Source organism: Arachis duranensis, chromosome 9, assembly GCF_000817695.3.
Source record: "Arachis duranensis cultivar V14167 chromosome 9, aradu.V14167.gnm2.J7QH, whole genome shotgun sequence".
NCBI classification, from domain to species: domain Eukaryota; kingdom Viridiplantae; phylum Streptophyta; class Magnoliopsida; order Fabales; family Fabaceae; genus Arachis; species Arachis duranensis.
Window position 1 is genome coordinate 94839341 of NC_029780.3, and position 16830 is coordinate 94856170.

At 36.3% G+C, this 16830-nt stretch overlaps 1 protein-coding gene across 1 annotated transcript; it reads right to left on the reverse strand.

The window, feature by feature from the left end:
* Nucleotides 1–6: 6 nt before the first annotated feature.
* Nucleotides 7–1929, reverse strand: LOC107466261 (serine decarboxylase-like). The gene is made up of 5 exons (XM_021131974.2): nucleotides 1866–1929; nucleotides 1554–1763; nucleotides 455–686; nucleotides 181–374; nucleotides 7–92 (listed from the first exon to the last, which is right to left on the reverse strand). The coding sequence occupies exons 1-5, from the start codon at nucleotides 1927–1929 to the stop codon at nucleotides 7–9; spliced, it is 786 nt and encodes a 261-aa protein (XP_020987633.2).
* Between the last annotated feature and the right edge of the window lie 14901 nt (nucleotides 1930–16830).

Here is a 16830-nt window from a genome sequence, read left to right on the forward strand (position 1 = left end):
CTCTATTTAGAATTTGTCACGTGAATATCCAGTATCTTCAAGTGTCTTTATCACCAGATCAAGATCATCCACTGCTCCTTTAACAGTTGTACCTGCAAAGTTCCGTCTATATGAGTGAACATCAACAAAGTAAAAAAAAAAGGGCAGGAGAGGAGGGGCAATAGAGATAAAGAAACTTGCCTATGATCACATTTACAATAGCTGGCTTATCTTTGTGAAGAAGCAGCTTGGCCTTGAAATCATTACAATCAATCTCTCCGGTATGAAGAGTTACAATCTTCATACAATCCATTATGTACATACGTGCAGCTTTAAATACAGAATAATGTGATTCTTGTGAGGCGTACAAAATCCCATCCGGAAGGACCTGTCTCCTGCAAATGTCATATTTAACAATATAATCGTGTTCTTTCCAAATTTGCAAAATGTTGAACAAAGTCAAACTAAAACTAACCCAACTAGGATGCCATGCAGATTGCCCTCAGTACCACAGTTTATCATATAGCCCCAGTACTCATCTTTCTTTATTTTCCATAACCGGGCACACCAGTCCAAAACACCAACTTCAAACTGCCGGGAGTGGACTCCATAATTGCTTTCAATGAATGGATCTCCCAGGTTATTTATGGAGAAGTGTTGAAGTTGAGAGAGTGCACCATAGTCGAAATCCAAATTATAAGGGTAACCTGTCATAGATTGTTCACAAATTACATACGAGTATAAGACTATATGAGATAGCCTAAAAACTCCATAAGTTAAAAGAATGAATATAGGCCTTGAAAAGCTACACATCTTCTAGGTAATTTTTGCACAAAATGGAAGCCAGAATAATATAGATGCATTAATGAACTGTAATGGACCATAAACATTTTTCGTTTCCCTCTAACTAGTGAAAAAAGCACTCTTCATGTAATAGACATGAAGACTTCTTCTGTTATATGTGATTGAATGCTTCATCTACTTCCTCACACAGGCACAGCAGCCTCAAATGCATCTCATTCTTCGCCAAAACATTAAACATATAAAACAATCTCAACTACAACTGAAGGATAGCTAAAACGCACATTGTTGGTTGGACAACGAACAAGTTTGTGTGTATGCACCGACACTATCAAATCTGAATTATGATTTTTACACACTTTGTTTTTTGAAAAAAAAATTAAAAAATGTTACATTATATTTGTTGCGTTCAAATGAAAGCACCTGGATAATTATAAAAACGTATCAATAAAAACTCACCAGCTAGAATACTACGCAAACAGAGGATAACAGGGAAGCAGGTGAGGCACATATAGTATAAGTTTGTGCCAAGTATTGTGTGGGTGCTGATGCTTGGTTGGTATTACCATCAAGTTAACAAACTTTCTTGTATGTCAAGTCAGAAACCACAGGGCCGAACGTTGCATAGAAATGAGCAGAATTACAGAAATACTAGTTGGAACAAACAAAAGCAACGATGATATCCTATCATGAAGCATTTTCTTTGTGCTAAATGCAACAAGGAAAATGCAATCAAGAAAGTATTAAGATTAAAAGAGCAAATGCTATCAAACCTAAATGATGTTTTGTCCTTTCAGTCAATGATTTTTTGTATTTGGACAATACACTTGCCATGTAAGCATCCCTTTCCCCAGTAATCTCATCATCTGCATCAGGTTCTGTAACTTCTAGACACAGTGTGTGAACATTTTTTTCCAGTACTATAGCTCTTTTCACATTCTCACTTTCTGCAATTGTGGGTGGCACAGGTTCTTTGATCACAGCTGACGCATCAAAATCCTCGGCAATGGTTCAACTGTTCCGTTGGCGGCTTGGCGCCCAAATGGCCACTTCCAACCATTTTGATGCTCGTAACACAAGATTACCTGTAAAAGATGGAGTCCAGGAGTGAATTGAGCAACAAAGTCCATGGTTAAATAAAGCAGCCATCCCTTTTTTCCTTTTAGTGAAAGCATTTTCCAATTTCTATACACAAAAAAGATGCCAGACCAAATCACGATTACCACCAATACAGGAAACTCATGCAAATCTCTTCATTTCATATACATTACTTGAGTCATTTATATACAGAATATAAAAATTATTAAATTATGACTTAAATGAAGGTCACAAATTTATGGAAAGACATACAAATTCCAAGGTTGTGAGAATCGAACCGGTCAATAAACCGATAAAGTTACTGGTTCAATGGTTTACTGGTTCGACCGAGATTCAACCAAGGTTCAACATGTTTACTTAAACATAAAATAAAATTATTAAAAAACCTATATATAATTTTAAATATATAAATTTAATAATTTCTAACTTAATAAAATTCAAAATTTCATAATTTTACATCTTAAATTATTCATAATTTAATATTAGAAGCTCACATACAATTTCAAATATCAAAGTTTGTAACTAAAAACAACCAAAACACACATAGTGACAAACACAATGTTCTACTTTTACAAGAAACATTAACAAACAAGTTTTCAACTAATCATAGACACAACTCATCAAATTTTCCTGATCACAGTAAAATATTGCCAAGATGGATCAGATTTTTCTCGAGAAAAACCAGTTTGGGATTCTTAGACAGCATTGTCTTGTGGCGGTTGATCACTTTATGATTGTTCCATCTTTAATATACAACAAAAACAACCATAAACAAAATTAACTCAGCAAACAAATTTGACCGAATCATGAACAAAATTAACTCAAGTAAACAAAATTAACTCAGTAAATAAAATGATTCTAAGTCACAACAAACAAAATTAAGTAATTAACTAAACTAAATGATTCTTACTTCCTAGTCACAGAAGATAAGATATTCAAAACAAAAAATCATGAACGAATCAGAAATTTCAGAACCAGTAATCACAAAAATGAACAGCACAAAACACAGGCTAGAATACACAAATAAAATTATTCCAAGTCACAGCAAACAAAATTCAAAATCCAGCTAACAAAAATCATGAACAAAATTAAGTAATTAATCAAAATAAATGATTCCTAGTCACAGAAGATAATATATTCAGAACCAAAAATCATGAACAAATCAGAAATTTCAAAACCAGTAATCACAAGAATGAACAGCACAAAACTCAAGCGAGAATACACAAATAAATAAGTAAATACTTCAAAATGGAGAAAAGGAGAATACCTACCTGAAGCACGAACAGAATGAGCAGAGATGTCAGCGGCGAGGGAAGGTTCCAGCTAACGGATGAAGACAGAATGAACAGAGATGTCAGGCAGCGAGGGAAGCACGAAGAAGTGCTTGACAGTGACGGAGGCAAGGCGAACACGGAGAGAGCGCTCTCGAACAGAGAAGACGACGTCAAGCTCCTACGACGGTGCCGAGCTTCCACGCGCGATGCCTATACATGCGACGGGGCTTTGGGGTTGAGGTGGTTGCGGTGGTTGACGTGTCTTTGGGCGGCGGAGTTGGGTCAATGGGTTTTTCTTTCAATTTCAGTGGGGACTGGGGGTAATGTGTAGTTGATTTAGGGTTTTTTTTATGTAAAACGGTGGCGTTTTGGAATTTGTAGCCAAATCGGAAACTTTCTAAAAAAATCGATCGATTTACCGATTAACCTCCGATTCAACCGGTTCTCTGATTGATTTTTTGCAAACAGGTTTAATATAGTCAACCGGATCGGTCTGATAATTGGTTTTCAATTAACCCAGCTGAACTGATCGATCTGGTTTGATTTGCAGAACAATGACAAATTCTTGATCCCTTATTTCTGCAGCACTCATTATTGCTCAATATATTAATATTTCTACAGTACACTTTTTAATGTCAAAATAATTGCCAAAGGAAGCTAACAAAAACAAAACAAAACGAAACACAAACATGCATTGCACAATTCCTGAAATGGATAAATTCTATGCAGCACAACATCTGTAAAACCAAAAACATATTCTAATAATTCAACACTTTTTAATTTTAATATGGAGACAAGAACGGAGTAGGACCGCGTTATGGAGAACACGTGTGCTTTACCTGTATGTGGTGTCAGGGGCGAAGTAATCGGACGGTGCGAAAGGATGCTGCGTTATCGGACGGTCCAATTTGAAGGTGACAAAACGGACGGTCCGAGTTGTGCCATCCCCGCCATGTGTTGCGCATGCGTAGCTCGCCGCAACAGTGCCCCTTAAACCTAACATACCCCCATGCTACACCCACACCCACCCTCTGAAGTCACTTTCACCTTCATCCCACCCAGCATCCATTCTCTCTTTTTCTTCTTCGTTTATCAACTTCTTCTTCCTCTACATCTATAAAAAAAAATTAAAATGTCAAAGAAACAAAAATTTAGAGATGTTGATCGTCCTAAACTTCATATTGTACAATATCTCTGCCATCCTGATCATGTAAGTTTATGTTTCAAATTTTTTTTTATATTTCAGAATTATAATTATTATTGTTAGAAATTTAATTATTATCATTGTTGTTAGAAATTGAATTTAGGAATATAGACAGAATTATTATTATTATTGATAGAAATTTAGAAATATATGTTTAAATAATAGTTAGAAATATACTTATTTATAATAGTTAGAGCACATTTTAATGAATGATAATATTTGAGTTAGACTAATATGATAGATTAGTAAAAGATACTTTTTAGAATTTTTTGTAATAATTTTAGAAATTATAATTAATTGATTAACTTTTATAATTAATTTTAGAAATTATAATTTTAGAAATTATAATTTTAGAAATGATAATAATTTTTTGTAACAATAAATAAACTAAACTAAATTGTGTATAATTTTTTGTAATAATGTTGAGAATTTTGATTAATAATTTGGTTTTGTTAAATATAATAGATTTGTTTTTGGTAATAATTATTTGTTTATTGTTAGCTTTTCAATTGACATAAATATGTTATTGTACTTGAAGTTTTAATATTAAAGTGGAACATTATTAGTTAAATAAGAATTGGAATTATCTATTAGTTATTATTATTAATAGTAAGTTAGAAATAATTTTTAGGGTTATTAATTAAATTTAGAAGTAAAATATTATTACTCAGGGAGGAGTATTTACGATTTACTGGATTTTATCATGTTTCCCATATTAGAATAGCTCAATGTCAGAAAATACTGGTAAATGCTCTGGTCGAAAGGTGGCACCCAGACACACATACCTTTCACCTTCCGATTGGTGAATGTGCTGTGACACTGAAAAATATGACTGTTATTCTTGGTCTTCCGATGGGCGGTCTTTCAGTCACAAGGATGACTATGAGTAGTTTTATAGCCTTAGAGGTGGAGTGTTTGCACTAATTTGGGGTGGCACCGAGAAAGTTGAACTGTAGAGAAAGTTGCATAAAACTGACGTGGCTTCGGGATCTAAAAGAACGTTTACAGTTGACTGATGAAAACAACATGCAGAGGTACGTGAAATGTCACATTATGTTGTTATTTGATACGAACTTGTTTGGAGACAAGTCTGGGATATCTGTACACTGGAAGTTTCTGCCTCTGCTTCGTGATTTTGGCAGTATCAAATAGTACAGTCGGGGATCAGCATGCCTAGCACACCTGTACAGGACGTTATGCAAGGCATCTCGTTTTGACTGTAAGAAAATCGATGGTCCACTAACACTTATGCTCAGTTGGACTTGGATCTGCCTACCATATCTAGCGTCGGTTCCTAGGGAATCCCACAGTTTTTTGCTTGCAAACAGGTAACCTTATCTTGCATTTACATGGTAACTTCATATTTAGAATCCAATTGCGTTAATGAAATAAGTCATATTAGGTGGCGTAACTGGGAGCATGGAGACCGACGCTATGGATATCTTACGCTTGATCACTTTAGGAAGGCCTTGGATGATCTTCAGGAAGGCCAGGTGTGTTTTCATTAAAGAAGTATTTGTTTCAGGTTTAGTGTTATTGTTATTTGGATTGTAATCATCTGTTTTCTTTATTTTTTCCAGTTTGTGTGGGTTGCTTATGTTGTTGATCGCGTTGATCCGGACATAATTCCTGCAGAAATCTACATGCACTCGGTTGTATGGAGTGCGACGGTGCCATTGGTGTCTTTTGAATGCATTGAGTGGCATGCAACCGATAGGTTTAGGCGACAGTTCGGTTTTGTTCAGGGAGTTCCTCCTCAAGAGCAGAATCTAGACAAGACACACAGAGAAGTCCTAACTGGTCCTAAGAATCTCAACTGGCCCACAGCCATGACTCATTTATTTTGGGTGATGCAGTGGACAAACAGGTATCGTCACGTTCTTACTGAGCTTTCCATGCCTCCACAGCATCCCTTAGATATTTACATGTACTGATACCATATGAAATATGGCAACCACTTGAACTTGTCGGATCTTGTGGTTCAAGAGAATGATGAGGGTAATCAGGTTATGGATGATGATAATCAAGAGCAAGAGTTACAATCACCGCCATCTCCACCTCCACAAGAACAACCTTAGTCCTCAAGCCAATATGTACCTTAAACACAGTTTACCCTATCATACCCAATACATCAGCAGTATTGGAGTATGCCATAGTTTGACTCAGGAGACGGAGCTTCTTTTAGCCAGTTACTTGGGTTCATAGCTGTAAATGCAGGCCAAGCACAATATGGCCATCAGCCTGATTTCATGGCAGGTAGGTATTCCTTGGACGCGAGGCATCCATGCCGCATTTCCTCAGGTGCTTCTAGAGAGTTGGTATCTGGTGACTCTAGTAGGAGTGATGGTGGTCGAGAAATTCTTAATAGTTAAAACCCTAACCGTGTTTCAATGGGTCTAATTGAAGAAAATTCTAAGACACTTGAGTAAGAGACTGATGAGTATCTAGTATATGAACCAGATGACGAGGAGGATGAAGATGAGGACATGGACGAGGATGAAGAATCCCATAATAATGCTTCTGATGATGGTGATGATGCAGGTCATATTATTGCTTTACCTATTGGTCATATGATTATATTATATTCATATATGGTATCTCTGTTGGTTTGATTATATTATATACTTGTTTGGTCAATTATTTTTATTATATTGATGTTAGGATGGTCTGTTTAATTAAATTGCATACAAGTGAGGTACGTACTCCAGATGAGACAGATAAAGGCTACAATCTTAGGGTTGATCCGTCATGTCATAGCACTAATCAATTCACTCCGTCTGTGTTCAAAAAGGCCACCAAAAAATGCAAGATTCTTGTGAAATATGTAAATTGGGCAATGAAAAAGTAGTTGTTGTGTAGCTAACATTTTCTATGTATCAGTTAACTTTTCTATATATCAATTAACTATTCTATGTATCATTACTATGCATGTCATGGAGTATTTGGACAAGTTATAATGTTTCAAATATCGTAAAATGTTTAGACAATATCTAAAGTCGCATATGTCATAGAGTAGTTTGATATAAGTTACAATTTTTCAAATATCATAATTTATCAAGGTTGCGAGAACCGGACCGGTCAATGAACCGGTGAGGTTACTGGTTTAGTGGTTCACTGGTTCGACCGGGGTTCAACCGGTTTAATTAAATATTAAATAAAATTATTAAAAAACCTAAAATAATTTTAAATATATAAATTCAATAATTTCTAACTTAATAAAATTTAAAATTTCACATAATAAATTATCCATAACTTAATATTAGAGGTTCACAAACAACTTCAAACATCAAAGTTTATAACTAAACAAAAAATGCACATAATGACAAACCCATAATGTTCTACATTCAAAAGAAACAATTACTAGCAAGTTTTCAACTAATCAAAGGTGCATGATAAACTATTATTTTATGATTTATATTGTGTTTAATTGAGTGGTTTTATCAAGTCTTTACCCACTTATTCATATGATTAGCATGTATTTACAATTCCTTCCCAAAATTGTTCCATGGTTGAAAACCTACTTCCTAGAGATCTTTTTATTGTGTATTTTAATTCTCCTTTATACCATTCGATGCTGTGATCCGTGTGTTAAGTGTTTCAGGCTTCATAGGGCAGGAATGGCTTAGAAAATGGAGAGGAAGCTTACAAAAAGGGAAGGAGCACAAGAAAAAAAGGAGACAACCAGTGAATAGCGACGCGCACGCATGGCTGACGCATGCGCGCAATTTGGACAAAATCACAGCGTGGATTGGAGTTCGCGCAAACAGCGCGAGCACGTGCCTGACGCGCATGCGTGCAGAGGAAAATCGTCAAACGATGCGTACGTGTGACATGCGCGATCTGCAGAAAATTCAGAAAATGCTGGGAGCGATTTCGGGCCACGTTTTGACCCAATTTTTGGCCCAGAAACACATAATAAAACTAGGAAACATGTAGAGACTAAATTAACAACATACACAACATTCATTATTCACAATTTTAGGATTAGATGTAGTTTCTAGAGAGAGAGAGAGGCTCTCTCATCTCTCTTAAGTTTTAGGATTTTAGGATTAGCTTTTCTTATTTAGTTTTCTCTTCTACTTTTAATTCTTCTAGTACTTTAGTTTATTTACTTTCCCTTGTTGATTACTTTATGTTGCTATTTGGTTTATGAATTCTCATGTTTAATTTGATTTTATATTTATTGTAATTTGAAGTATTTCATATTTATGATTTTAATTTAGCTTTTTACACTCTTAGCTTTGGTTGAGTAATTGGTGATACTTGAGTTATCAAACTCAGTTGATGATTGAAAATTGGAATTCTTTGCTGATTGATTTGAATTCCCCTAACTCTAGTCTTTTATTAGGAATTGACTAGGACTTGAGGAATCAAATTGATTTATCCACTTAACATACCTTCATAGTTAGAGGTTGACCAAGTGGGAGCAAAAGCCAATTCTCATCACAATTGATAAGGATAACTAGGATAGGACTTCCAGTTCTCATACCTTGCCAAGAGCTTTATTAGTTATTAATTTAATTTCTTGAAATTTACTTTTCTTGTTCAACCTATTTAAAAAACCCAAAAGGATACTTTTTCCATAACCAATAATAAGAACACCTCCCTGCAATTCCTTGAGAAGACGACCCAAGGTTTGAATACTTCGGTTTATAAATTTTACTGGGTTTGTTTCTTGTGACAACCAAAACTTTTGCACGAAAGGATTCTCTGTTGGTTTAGAAACTATACTTACAATGCGATTATATTTGTGAATTTCTTTATCGATAGAAAATCCGTTTGTCAAAATGTCGCCGTTACCGGGGAATTGCAAACGTGTGCCTTATTATTGGTTATTGTAAATATTTTTTCTTTTGCTTGTTTATTTGTTTTTGTTTTTAATTTTTATTAGCTACTATGAATTCTCACCCCTGTTACTATGAGTTTGGTTCCAATGTTGTTGTAGGGAATGGATGCTATAAGGAGAACATGCATCAAGGATGGAACAATCAAAGATGGGAGGAGTCACAAGGATTTGATCAACCCTCTTGACAACAACCACCTCCAATGGATCATCAACAACCATTCTATGATGCATATCAAGGCAATGGCTATGGTGATCACTCTTTTGATTATCAACAACCACCACCATATGCCTATGAACTCCCTTCTCAATATAACTTTGAACCACCATACTCACTAGCCCCCTACTACCAAACACCCTCATCTGATCCTAACCATTATCTACCATATCAACCACCCTATGAGCCATATGAGCCATACATAGATCCATCCCAATTCCAACCCAATTACTCCAAAGAACTACCACCTCCATATACACCACATCCATATCCATCAATCCAAGAGCCTTATAGTCCTACTTATGATATCCAAGCAGCACAAGAGTCAAGGGATCGTCTCAAAGAAATAGTGGATCAATTTCAAGCAACCCTTCGTCAATTAGACCAAGCGGTAAGCCGAATGGCACCCGAAGCTCTCATGGCTAAAGAATCTCAATTTGAGAACAAGAAACTGAAGTGTGTGGTGCAACAAGTGGAAAAAATGGAGAGTGAAGAACCACCCTCTTATCATGAACCCTTCCTCCCAAGTAATAAACCCTCATATCCACCCCAATCTCCAATGGATGACATCCTTCATGGTCTTCTTCAAGGGCAAGCGAAGATGAAAAGGGATGTACTAGAATTCGCGACTGCCTTAACTGAGGTAGTAAATCAATTAGCTTCCCGACGTTCGGACACTCAAGGAACCCCCATGGCTTCATGTAGAGAATCTACTGAAAAACGCAGCATGAAAAAGAAGCTAGAAACTCCGGTGGACAGTGAGCAGCATGACTTTGTATTAGAACAATTGGAGGAAGTCGTAATCATTGAAGAGGAAGAAGTAGTCGAAGACTTAGGAGATGCGAAACCTCCATGGGAAACTCAAGTCACAGAGCCCGCTTCTAAGGAGTTTGAATTTGATGTTGAGGAGGGTGTACAACCTCTAAGGCATATCATGGTTAAAGACTTTGAAGGGGATGATCAAGAGATGGATTCAATCATTGATGAATTCTTATCTACATTTGAATCCTCTCCCATTGGACTTGACATAAATATGGAAGAAGAAGAAGCACAACCTCCCATGCCCTTGGTGAACAATGAAGAAGAGATTGAATTGGAAGAAATCTACCAAGAGGAAGAGGTTGATATTGAAGAAGCTTGCAAAGAGGTGAAAGTTGTCAAAGAAGAGCTCAAGGGAATGGAGCTGGAAATCACCTTGCCAAAGTTGTTGGAGACCTCTCCCCTAAAGCCATCACCGTCCATTCCTTCATTCAAGTGGGTAAATCTCTCATCTCTAAACTTAATTAACTCACTTGAATATGTTTTACTTGAGACAGATGGTCAGCTTAGAGCTCTTGGTGGCATTAAGAGTAAGAGGAAGATGGTTAGTGGTTGAAGTTGTCAAGCAAGGTTCAACATGATTATGTGCTCAAAGTTTAAACGCAAAGGTTGGTGTAGAGCTCAATTAAATGGGTCTAGAATGTTATTTGGCCGCTTCAGTGAGAATTCAGACTGCTTGCCACCCGGATGGAACAATATTGCTCGACAAGAAGACGGGTGCAAAAGCAAGATTTGGGACCTCAGAATTCAGTCTAGCAATCAATACTCTTGGGGCCTTGTCACTTGCTTTAACTTACTTGAAGGCTTTCTGCGTCTAGTTTGGGATCCCGGAGGCTACTGGAATTCCAAACATTGGTGGAGATTCCTGGATGAGTTCAAGCACAAGAAACCATGACAAGGAGCTCACATAATGTCCAACTTAAGGACTATAACTAAAAGTGCTAGATGGGAGACAACCCACCATGGTATATTCTTTCCTTTTTGTTCTTAGTTTTATGTTATTTTATTTCCATTAGTGTCATTCATAATGTTTGCATTAGCATCTGCATTCTGCATAAAAAATTAAAAAAAATGGCACGTGACGCGACAGCGTCACCAACGCGTCCGCGTCATATGTGCCTTGGGAAGAGAAGAGAATTTTACAGAAAGTCACGTGAAAGCGTGGCTGGAGGTGTGCCTTTGGCACAAATACGCCCACGCGACTGCGTCGCTGAGGCATCCATGTCATGTGGAAAAATGGCCTCCCACGCGTCCACGTCACCCACGCGAACGCGTGCCCCAAAAAAATTGACGTAAAAAGGTGTATGGCAGCAAGTTGTGATGGAGTGGGGCTAGAACCATGCTAGAAGCACAAGCCCTACCATGCAAACGCATACCCCACGCGTCCGCGTCATTTTAAAAGAAAGGCCATTCACGCGTGCGCGTCACCCACGCGCACGCGTCACCATGTATTTTGGCAATATGCATTGGAGACAGAGAGTTGTGCGAACGCGAGGCTGCTCTCACGCCACTAGCACAAATCAAGTCACGCGAACGCGTGACCCACGTGTCCGCCTCACTTGAAAATATCACCAATCACGCAAACGCGTGACTGACGCGTCTGCGTCACTTGAAGATTTGGAAATCACGCGAACGCGTGCTCTACGCGTCCGCGTCACATGCGACGCACGGTTTTACTACATCAGTGCCATATATCTTATCTTTTCCCCAATCCTATTTCTCTCTTCTCCCTTTTTAATTCTCTCTTATTCCTTCTTTCTTCCTTATCCTTTCTTACTTTCTACTTCATTATCTCTTTAACTTCTCATCCTTCTTCACTCTCTTTCTATTTTACTTAATTTATTTGCATACTTTCATTCATTGCATTTTAATTTTGTGCATTTTTTTATTTTCTTTTCTAAATTTATTACTTTTCTATTGGTGTTAAAATTTTCTTATTCAACAGTTGCATCTTTTCTTAAATTATTCTGGTGCTCCATGACTTGTTCTATTCTGATTGGGTATTATTATTCATAAGTTAATGCTAATTTTTATAATACTGGTATTCCTTTTGCATTGATATGCACTTATACTATCTTGCATTACCCACACTCTCTTCTCCATTGTTGCAATTCTTGCACTATTGATATGCCGTATGCTTCTACTATTTTCTCACTGCATGTTGTAGCTACCATGTAATTGAGACTCTCATTATTTGGCATTAACCCAACTGTATTTTATTTGTTTCCTATCCTTGTTGTTGGGTTACTTTTCTTCTTTTTCCTCTTCTTTCAGGATGGCCACCGAGAAAGGGAAACATGAAGCTCTAAATGGGAAGACAAACAAGTCCACCTGCACAATCTTTGGAGAAAAGTATCAGTTGAAGCAACCCGTCCACTTGCCCATCTTGGCATGCACCGACGACGGTGCAATCTTTAAGTGTGGGGAGGTCGATACCGATCTCTGTGGGTTAGTATCTTTCTGTCTCAACACCAATGTTTAAATTTTCTTTTATTAAAATAGTTGTTGCATTTGCATGTTTGTTTGATTTTGTGCATATTTTACTCCTTGGTTGAAGTAATATTTTCTTTTTCAAGAAACTTTTTATAGCATTTCACTAATTTGAATTAAAATTTTTATTGAACTTGTTTGAAGAAATAATATTCTGGAACATGGTTTAGAGCTCGAACATACAAAACCAGTGAGATTTTGAGCCTATCTGATTGTTGCATTTTATCAACCAATATTTTATTTTTGGTGTGTGTTGTTCTCTCTAAAATTGTGACCTTTGTCTTGCTTGATTCTATATTTCCATTGTTTAATGTATGCATATACTTATATGATTGAGGCCTTGTTTCACTCAGCTTACATACCCATATGGCCTTAAGCTTTTCATTATCCTTTGCAAACCAATGTTGAGCCTATTTTACCCCTTTGTTCTTTACTTTAGCTCATCACTAACTCTAAGCAAAAAATAATAATGTCCTTAATTTGAATCCTTGATTAGCTTAGACTAGTGGAAGTGCTCATTAATTAAGTGTGGAAAAAGTGGGTTTGAAAACGTTTGGTTTGGGAATTGAGTATGTTAGACTCTCTGTGAAAATGTGAAAAATGTTGAGAACTTGTTTATGCATTCAATACCTTAATCATATGCATTGAAAAAGGAAAGAAAAAAATAGATTAAGAAAAGAAAAAGAGAAATAAAAAAAAGAGAGAAAAAGAAAAGAAAAAAAAGAAAATAATAAAAAGGGGACAAAATGCCCCAAGTTAAGTAATAATATCAATGCATATGAGTTGTACTTAAATTTAGGATGCATGAATATGTGGTAAACATAGTTAATGGGCAGTTAGATCTTGCATTGTAATTACATGAATTGTCTTAAGTTAGGTGGAAAAATTTTAAGTTAATTAAGGATTCAGATTTTAGTCCACTTGGCCAAATACATTCCTACCTTGACCCCGACCCCATTACAACCCTTGAAAGACCTCTTGATATGTGTATTTGTGCATTAACCTTTTGTTGATTGGTAGAAGAAGAGCAAGCCTCAGAAAGCAAGATTAGTAGATAATTGAGAGAATCGAACCTCAAACACCTGAGCGATTAGAGTGTATACACTTCTAGTGAGGGTTCGATGCTCGATTCCTTGTTCCCTGCTTTCATGAGCCATTTTCTTCTTGCAAGTTATTTGTACTTTATTTTGTGATTTGAATTAGTGAAATCCAGTTCATATTTGTTCTTGAAGGATTTGTTTACTTTTAACCAAGTAGGTAGAAACATTTTGCATGTAGTTGCATTCACATAGATAGGTTGCATTTCATGAGTCTTGCATTTTCCTACTCATTTATTTTATCTCCTTAAGCTAAGCATGAAGACATGCTAATGTTTAAGTGTGGGGAGGTTGATAAACCATTATTTTATGATTTATATTGTGTTTAATTGAGTGGTTTTATCAAATCTTTACCCACTTATTCATATGATTAGCATGTATTTACAATTCCTTCCCAAAATTATTCCATGGTTGAAAACCTGCTTCCTAGAGATCTTTTTATTGTGTATTTTAATTCTCCTTTATACCATTCGATGCCATGATCACGTGTGTTAAGTGTTTCAGACTTCATAGGGCAGAAATGGCTTAGAGAATGGAGAGGAAGCTTGCAAAAAGGGAAGGAGCACAAGAAATAAATGAGACAACCAGCGAACAGCGACGCGCACGCATGGCTGACGCGTGCGCGCGATTTGGACAAAATCACAGTGACGCATACGCGTGCTTGACGCGTACGCGTGGATTGGAGTTCGCGCAAACGACGCAAGCGCGTGCCTGACGCGCACACGTGGAGAGAAAAATCGTCAAACGACGTGTAGGCGCGACCGACGCGTACGCATGACATGCGCGATCTATAGAAAATTCAAAAAACGCTGTGGGCGATTTTGGGCCACGTTTTGACTCAGTTTTCGGCCCAGAAACACATAATAAAACCAGGGAACATGCAGAGACTCAATTAACAACATACACAACATTCATTATTCACAACTTTAGGATTAGATGTAGTTTCTAGAGAGAGAGGCTCTCTCCTCTCTCTTAGGTTTTAGGATTTTAGGATTAGCTTTTCTTATTTAGTTTTCTCTTCTACTTTTAATTCTTCTAGTACTTTAGTTTATTCACTTTCCCTTGTTGATTACTTTATGTTGCTATTTGGTTTATGAATTCTCATGTTTAATTTGATTTTCTATTTATTGTAATTTGAGGTATTTCATATTTATGATTTTAATTTAGCTTTTTACACTCTTAGCTTTGGTTGAGTAATTGGTGACACTTGAGTTATCAAACTCAGCTGATGATTGAAAATTAGAATTCTTTGCTGATTGATTTGAATTTCCCTAACTCTAGTCTTTTCTTAGGAATTGACTAGGACTTGAGGAATCAAATTGATTTATCCACTTAACATACCTTCATAGTTAGAGGTTGACCAAGTGGGAGCAAAAGTCAATTCTCATCACAATTGATAAGAGTAACTAGGATAGGATTTCTAGTTCTCATACCTTGCCAAGAGCTTTATTAGTTATTAATTTATTTTCTTACAATTTACTTTTCTTGTTCAACCTTTTTAAAAACCCCAAAAAATATACTTTTTCCATAACCAATAATAAGAACACATCCCTGCAATTCCTTGAGAAGACGACCCGAGGTTTGAATACTTCGGTTTATAAATTTTACTGGGTTTGTTACTTGTGACAACCAAAACTTTTGCACGAAAGGATTCTCTGTTGGTTTAGAAACTATACTTACAATGTGATTATATTTGTGAATTTCTTTATCGATAGAAAATCCGTTCGTCAGTGCAACTCATCAAAAATCATAATCATCATTAAGTGTTCCAATATCTCCATCATAAGTAGGTAATCCAAAGCCACCATCTTCAGAAGTACCACCAAAAGAACCTGTATTTAAAGAATCAGCGACATCAGGCAAATCCACATCAACTTCCACATCTCCTCCATCTAATAAAATAAAATAAAAAACCAAGAAAAAAATTAAAGTTATAACTTTACAACATATATCTTTAGTAAATGAAACAAGTTTTACTATTTCAATCACCTTTAGGATATGAAGGCATAGCATTATCCGTGTAAATTAAATTTTCAATGCCTTCGATGTCTCCATTAGTAAATTCAGGATCATCTTCATCCTCCATTACCCAAAAATCTACTATGTCAATGCTTTGAATGTCAACTGGATCATAATTCTTCTTCTTGCGATGCAATCTAGATTAAAGGCGTAGATTATAAGTCATATAAACAATGTCACTTAGCCTTTGATGCTCTAATCGGTTCCTCCTCTTTGAATGGATTTATTCAAAGAGGCTCCAGTTCTTCTCACATCCGGATGATGAAGGTGTTTGATGAAGAAGACGAATCGCCATTTTTTGCAAATTAGGAGCACTCCCACCGTGTAGCCTCCACCATTCACCTACCAGGATACAAAAGTCAAACATCAATTCTCATTTAATATTTAAAAAACCTTCAAAGTAAATTGAACATAGAAATATAATAACTTACCAAGTTCGAGTCTCTTAATTGCTTTCAAAGCACTTTCCCTTCCAAAACTTTCTTTTCGATCTCGATACAACTGTATCTCTTGCATTGCGGCATCTGAGTCATCGCAAAGGGTTTCAATATCAAATAAATCAAGTAAAGACCTCAAGATATTTGCCTTCTCAACAAACCCCTCACTATAGAAGAAACCTGGATTCAAAAAGTATGCTATTGCATGGAGGTCACGCTTCAAATGCTTATCCCACCGCATTTTCAAGATACTTTTCTATTTCTAAACATTATCTTGATATGAATTTTGGCTCTTTGCATGCCCTCATACAATAAACCTCATCCCAGAGAAGGTTTCTCATCAGCATCAATAAACCTCAATAACTTAATAAGAGGACCAACAATCATCACAGTAGTAACACAATCCTCCTAAAACTTGCTATCCAACATAATTGAGCTAACCATCTTCCCATTGACACTCTTGGATAATTTATGAGAAGTGAAATATTTGTCCACCATCAATATTTGCAAGTCTTTTTTATGATCATATATACTTTTCAAAGTAATGAAAAC

Coding starts and splice junctions, on each gene's coding strand:
- LOC107466261 (XM_021131974.2), bottom strand. CDS start 1,929: ATGGCTGCTTTATTTAACCATGGACTTTGTTGCTCAATTCACTCCTGG. Junction 375..454: donor CTGCATGGCATCCTAGTTGG/GTTAGTTTTAGT, acceptor TGACATTTGCAG/GAGACAGGTCCTTCCGGATG. Junction 93..180: donor TATTGTAAATGTGATCATAG/GCAAGTTTCTTT, acceptor GGAACTTTGCAG/GTACAACTGTTAAAGGAGCA.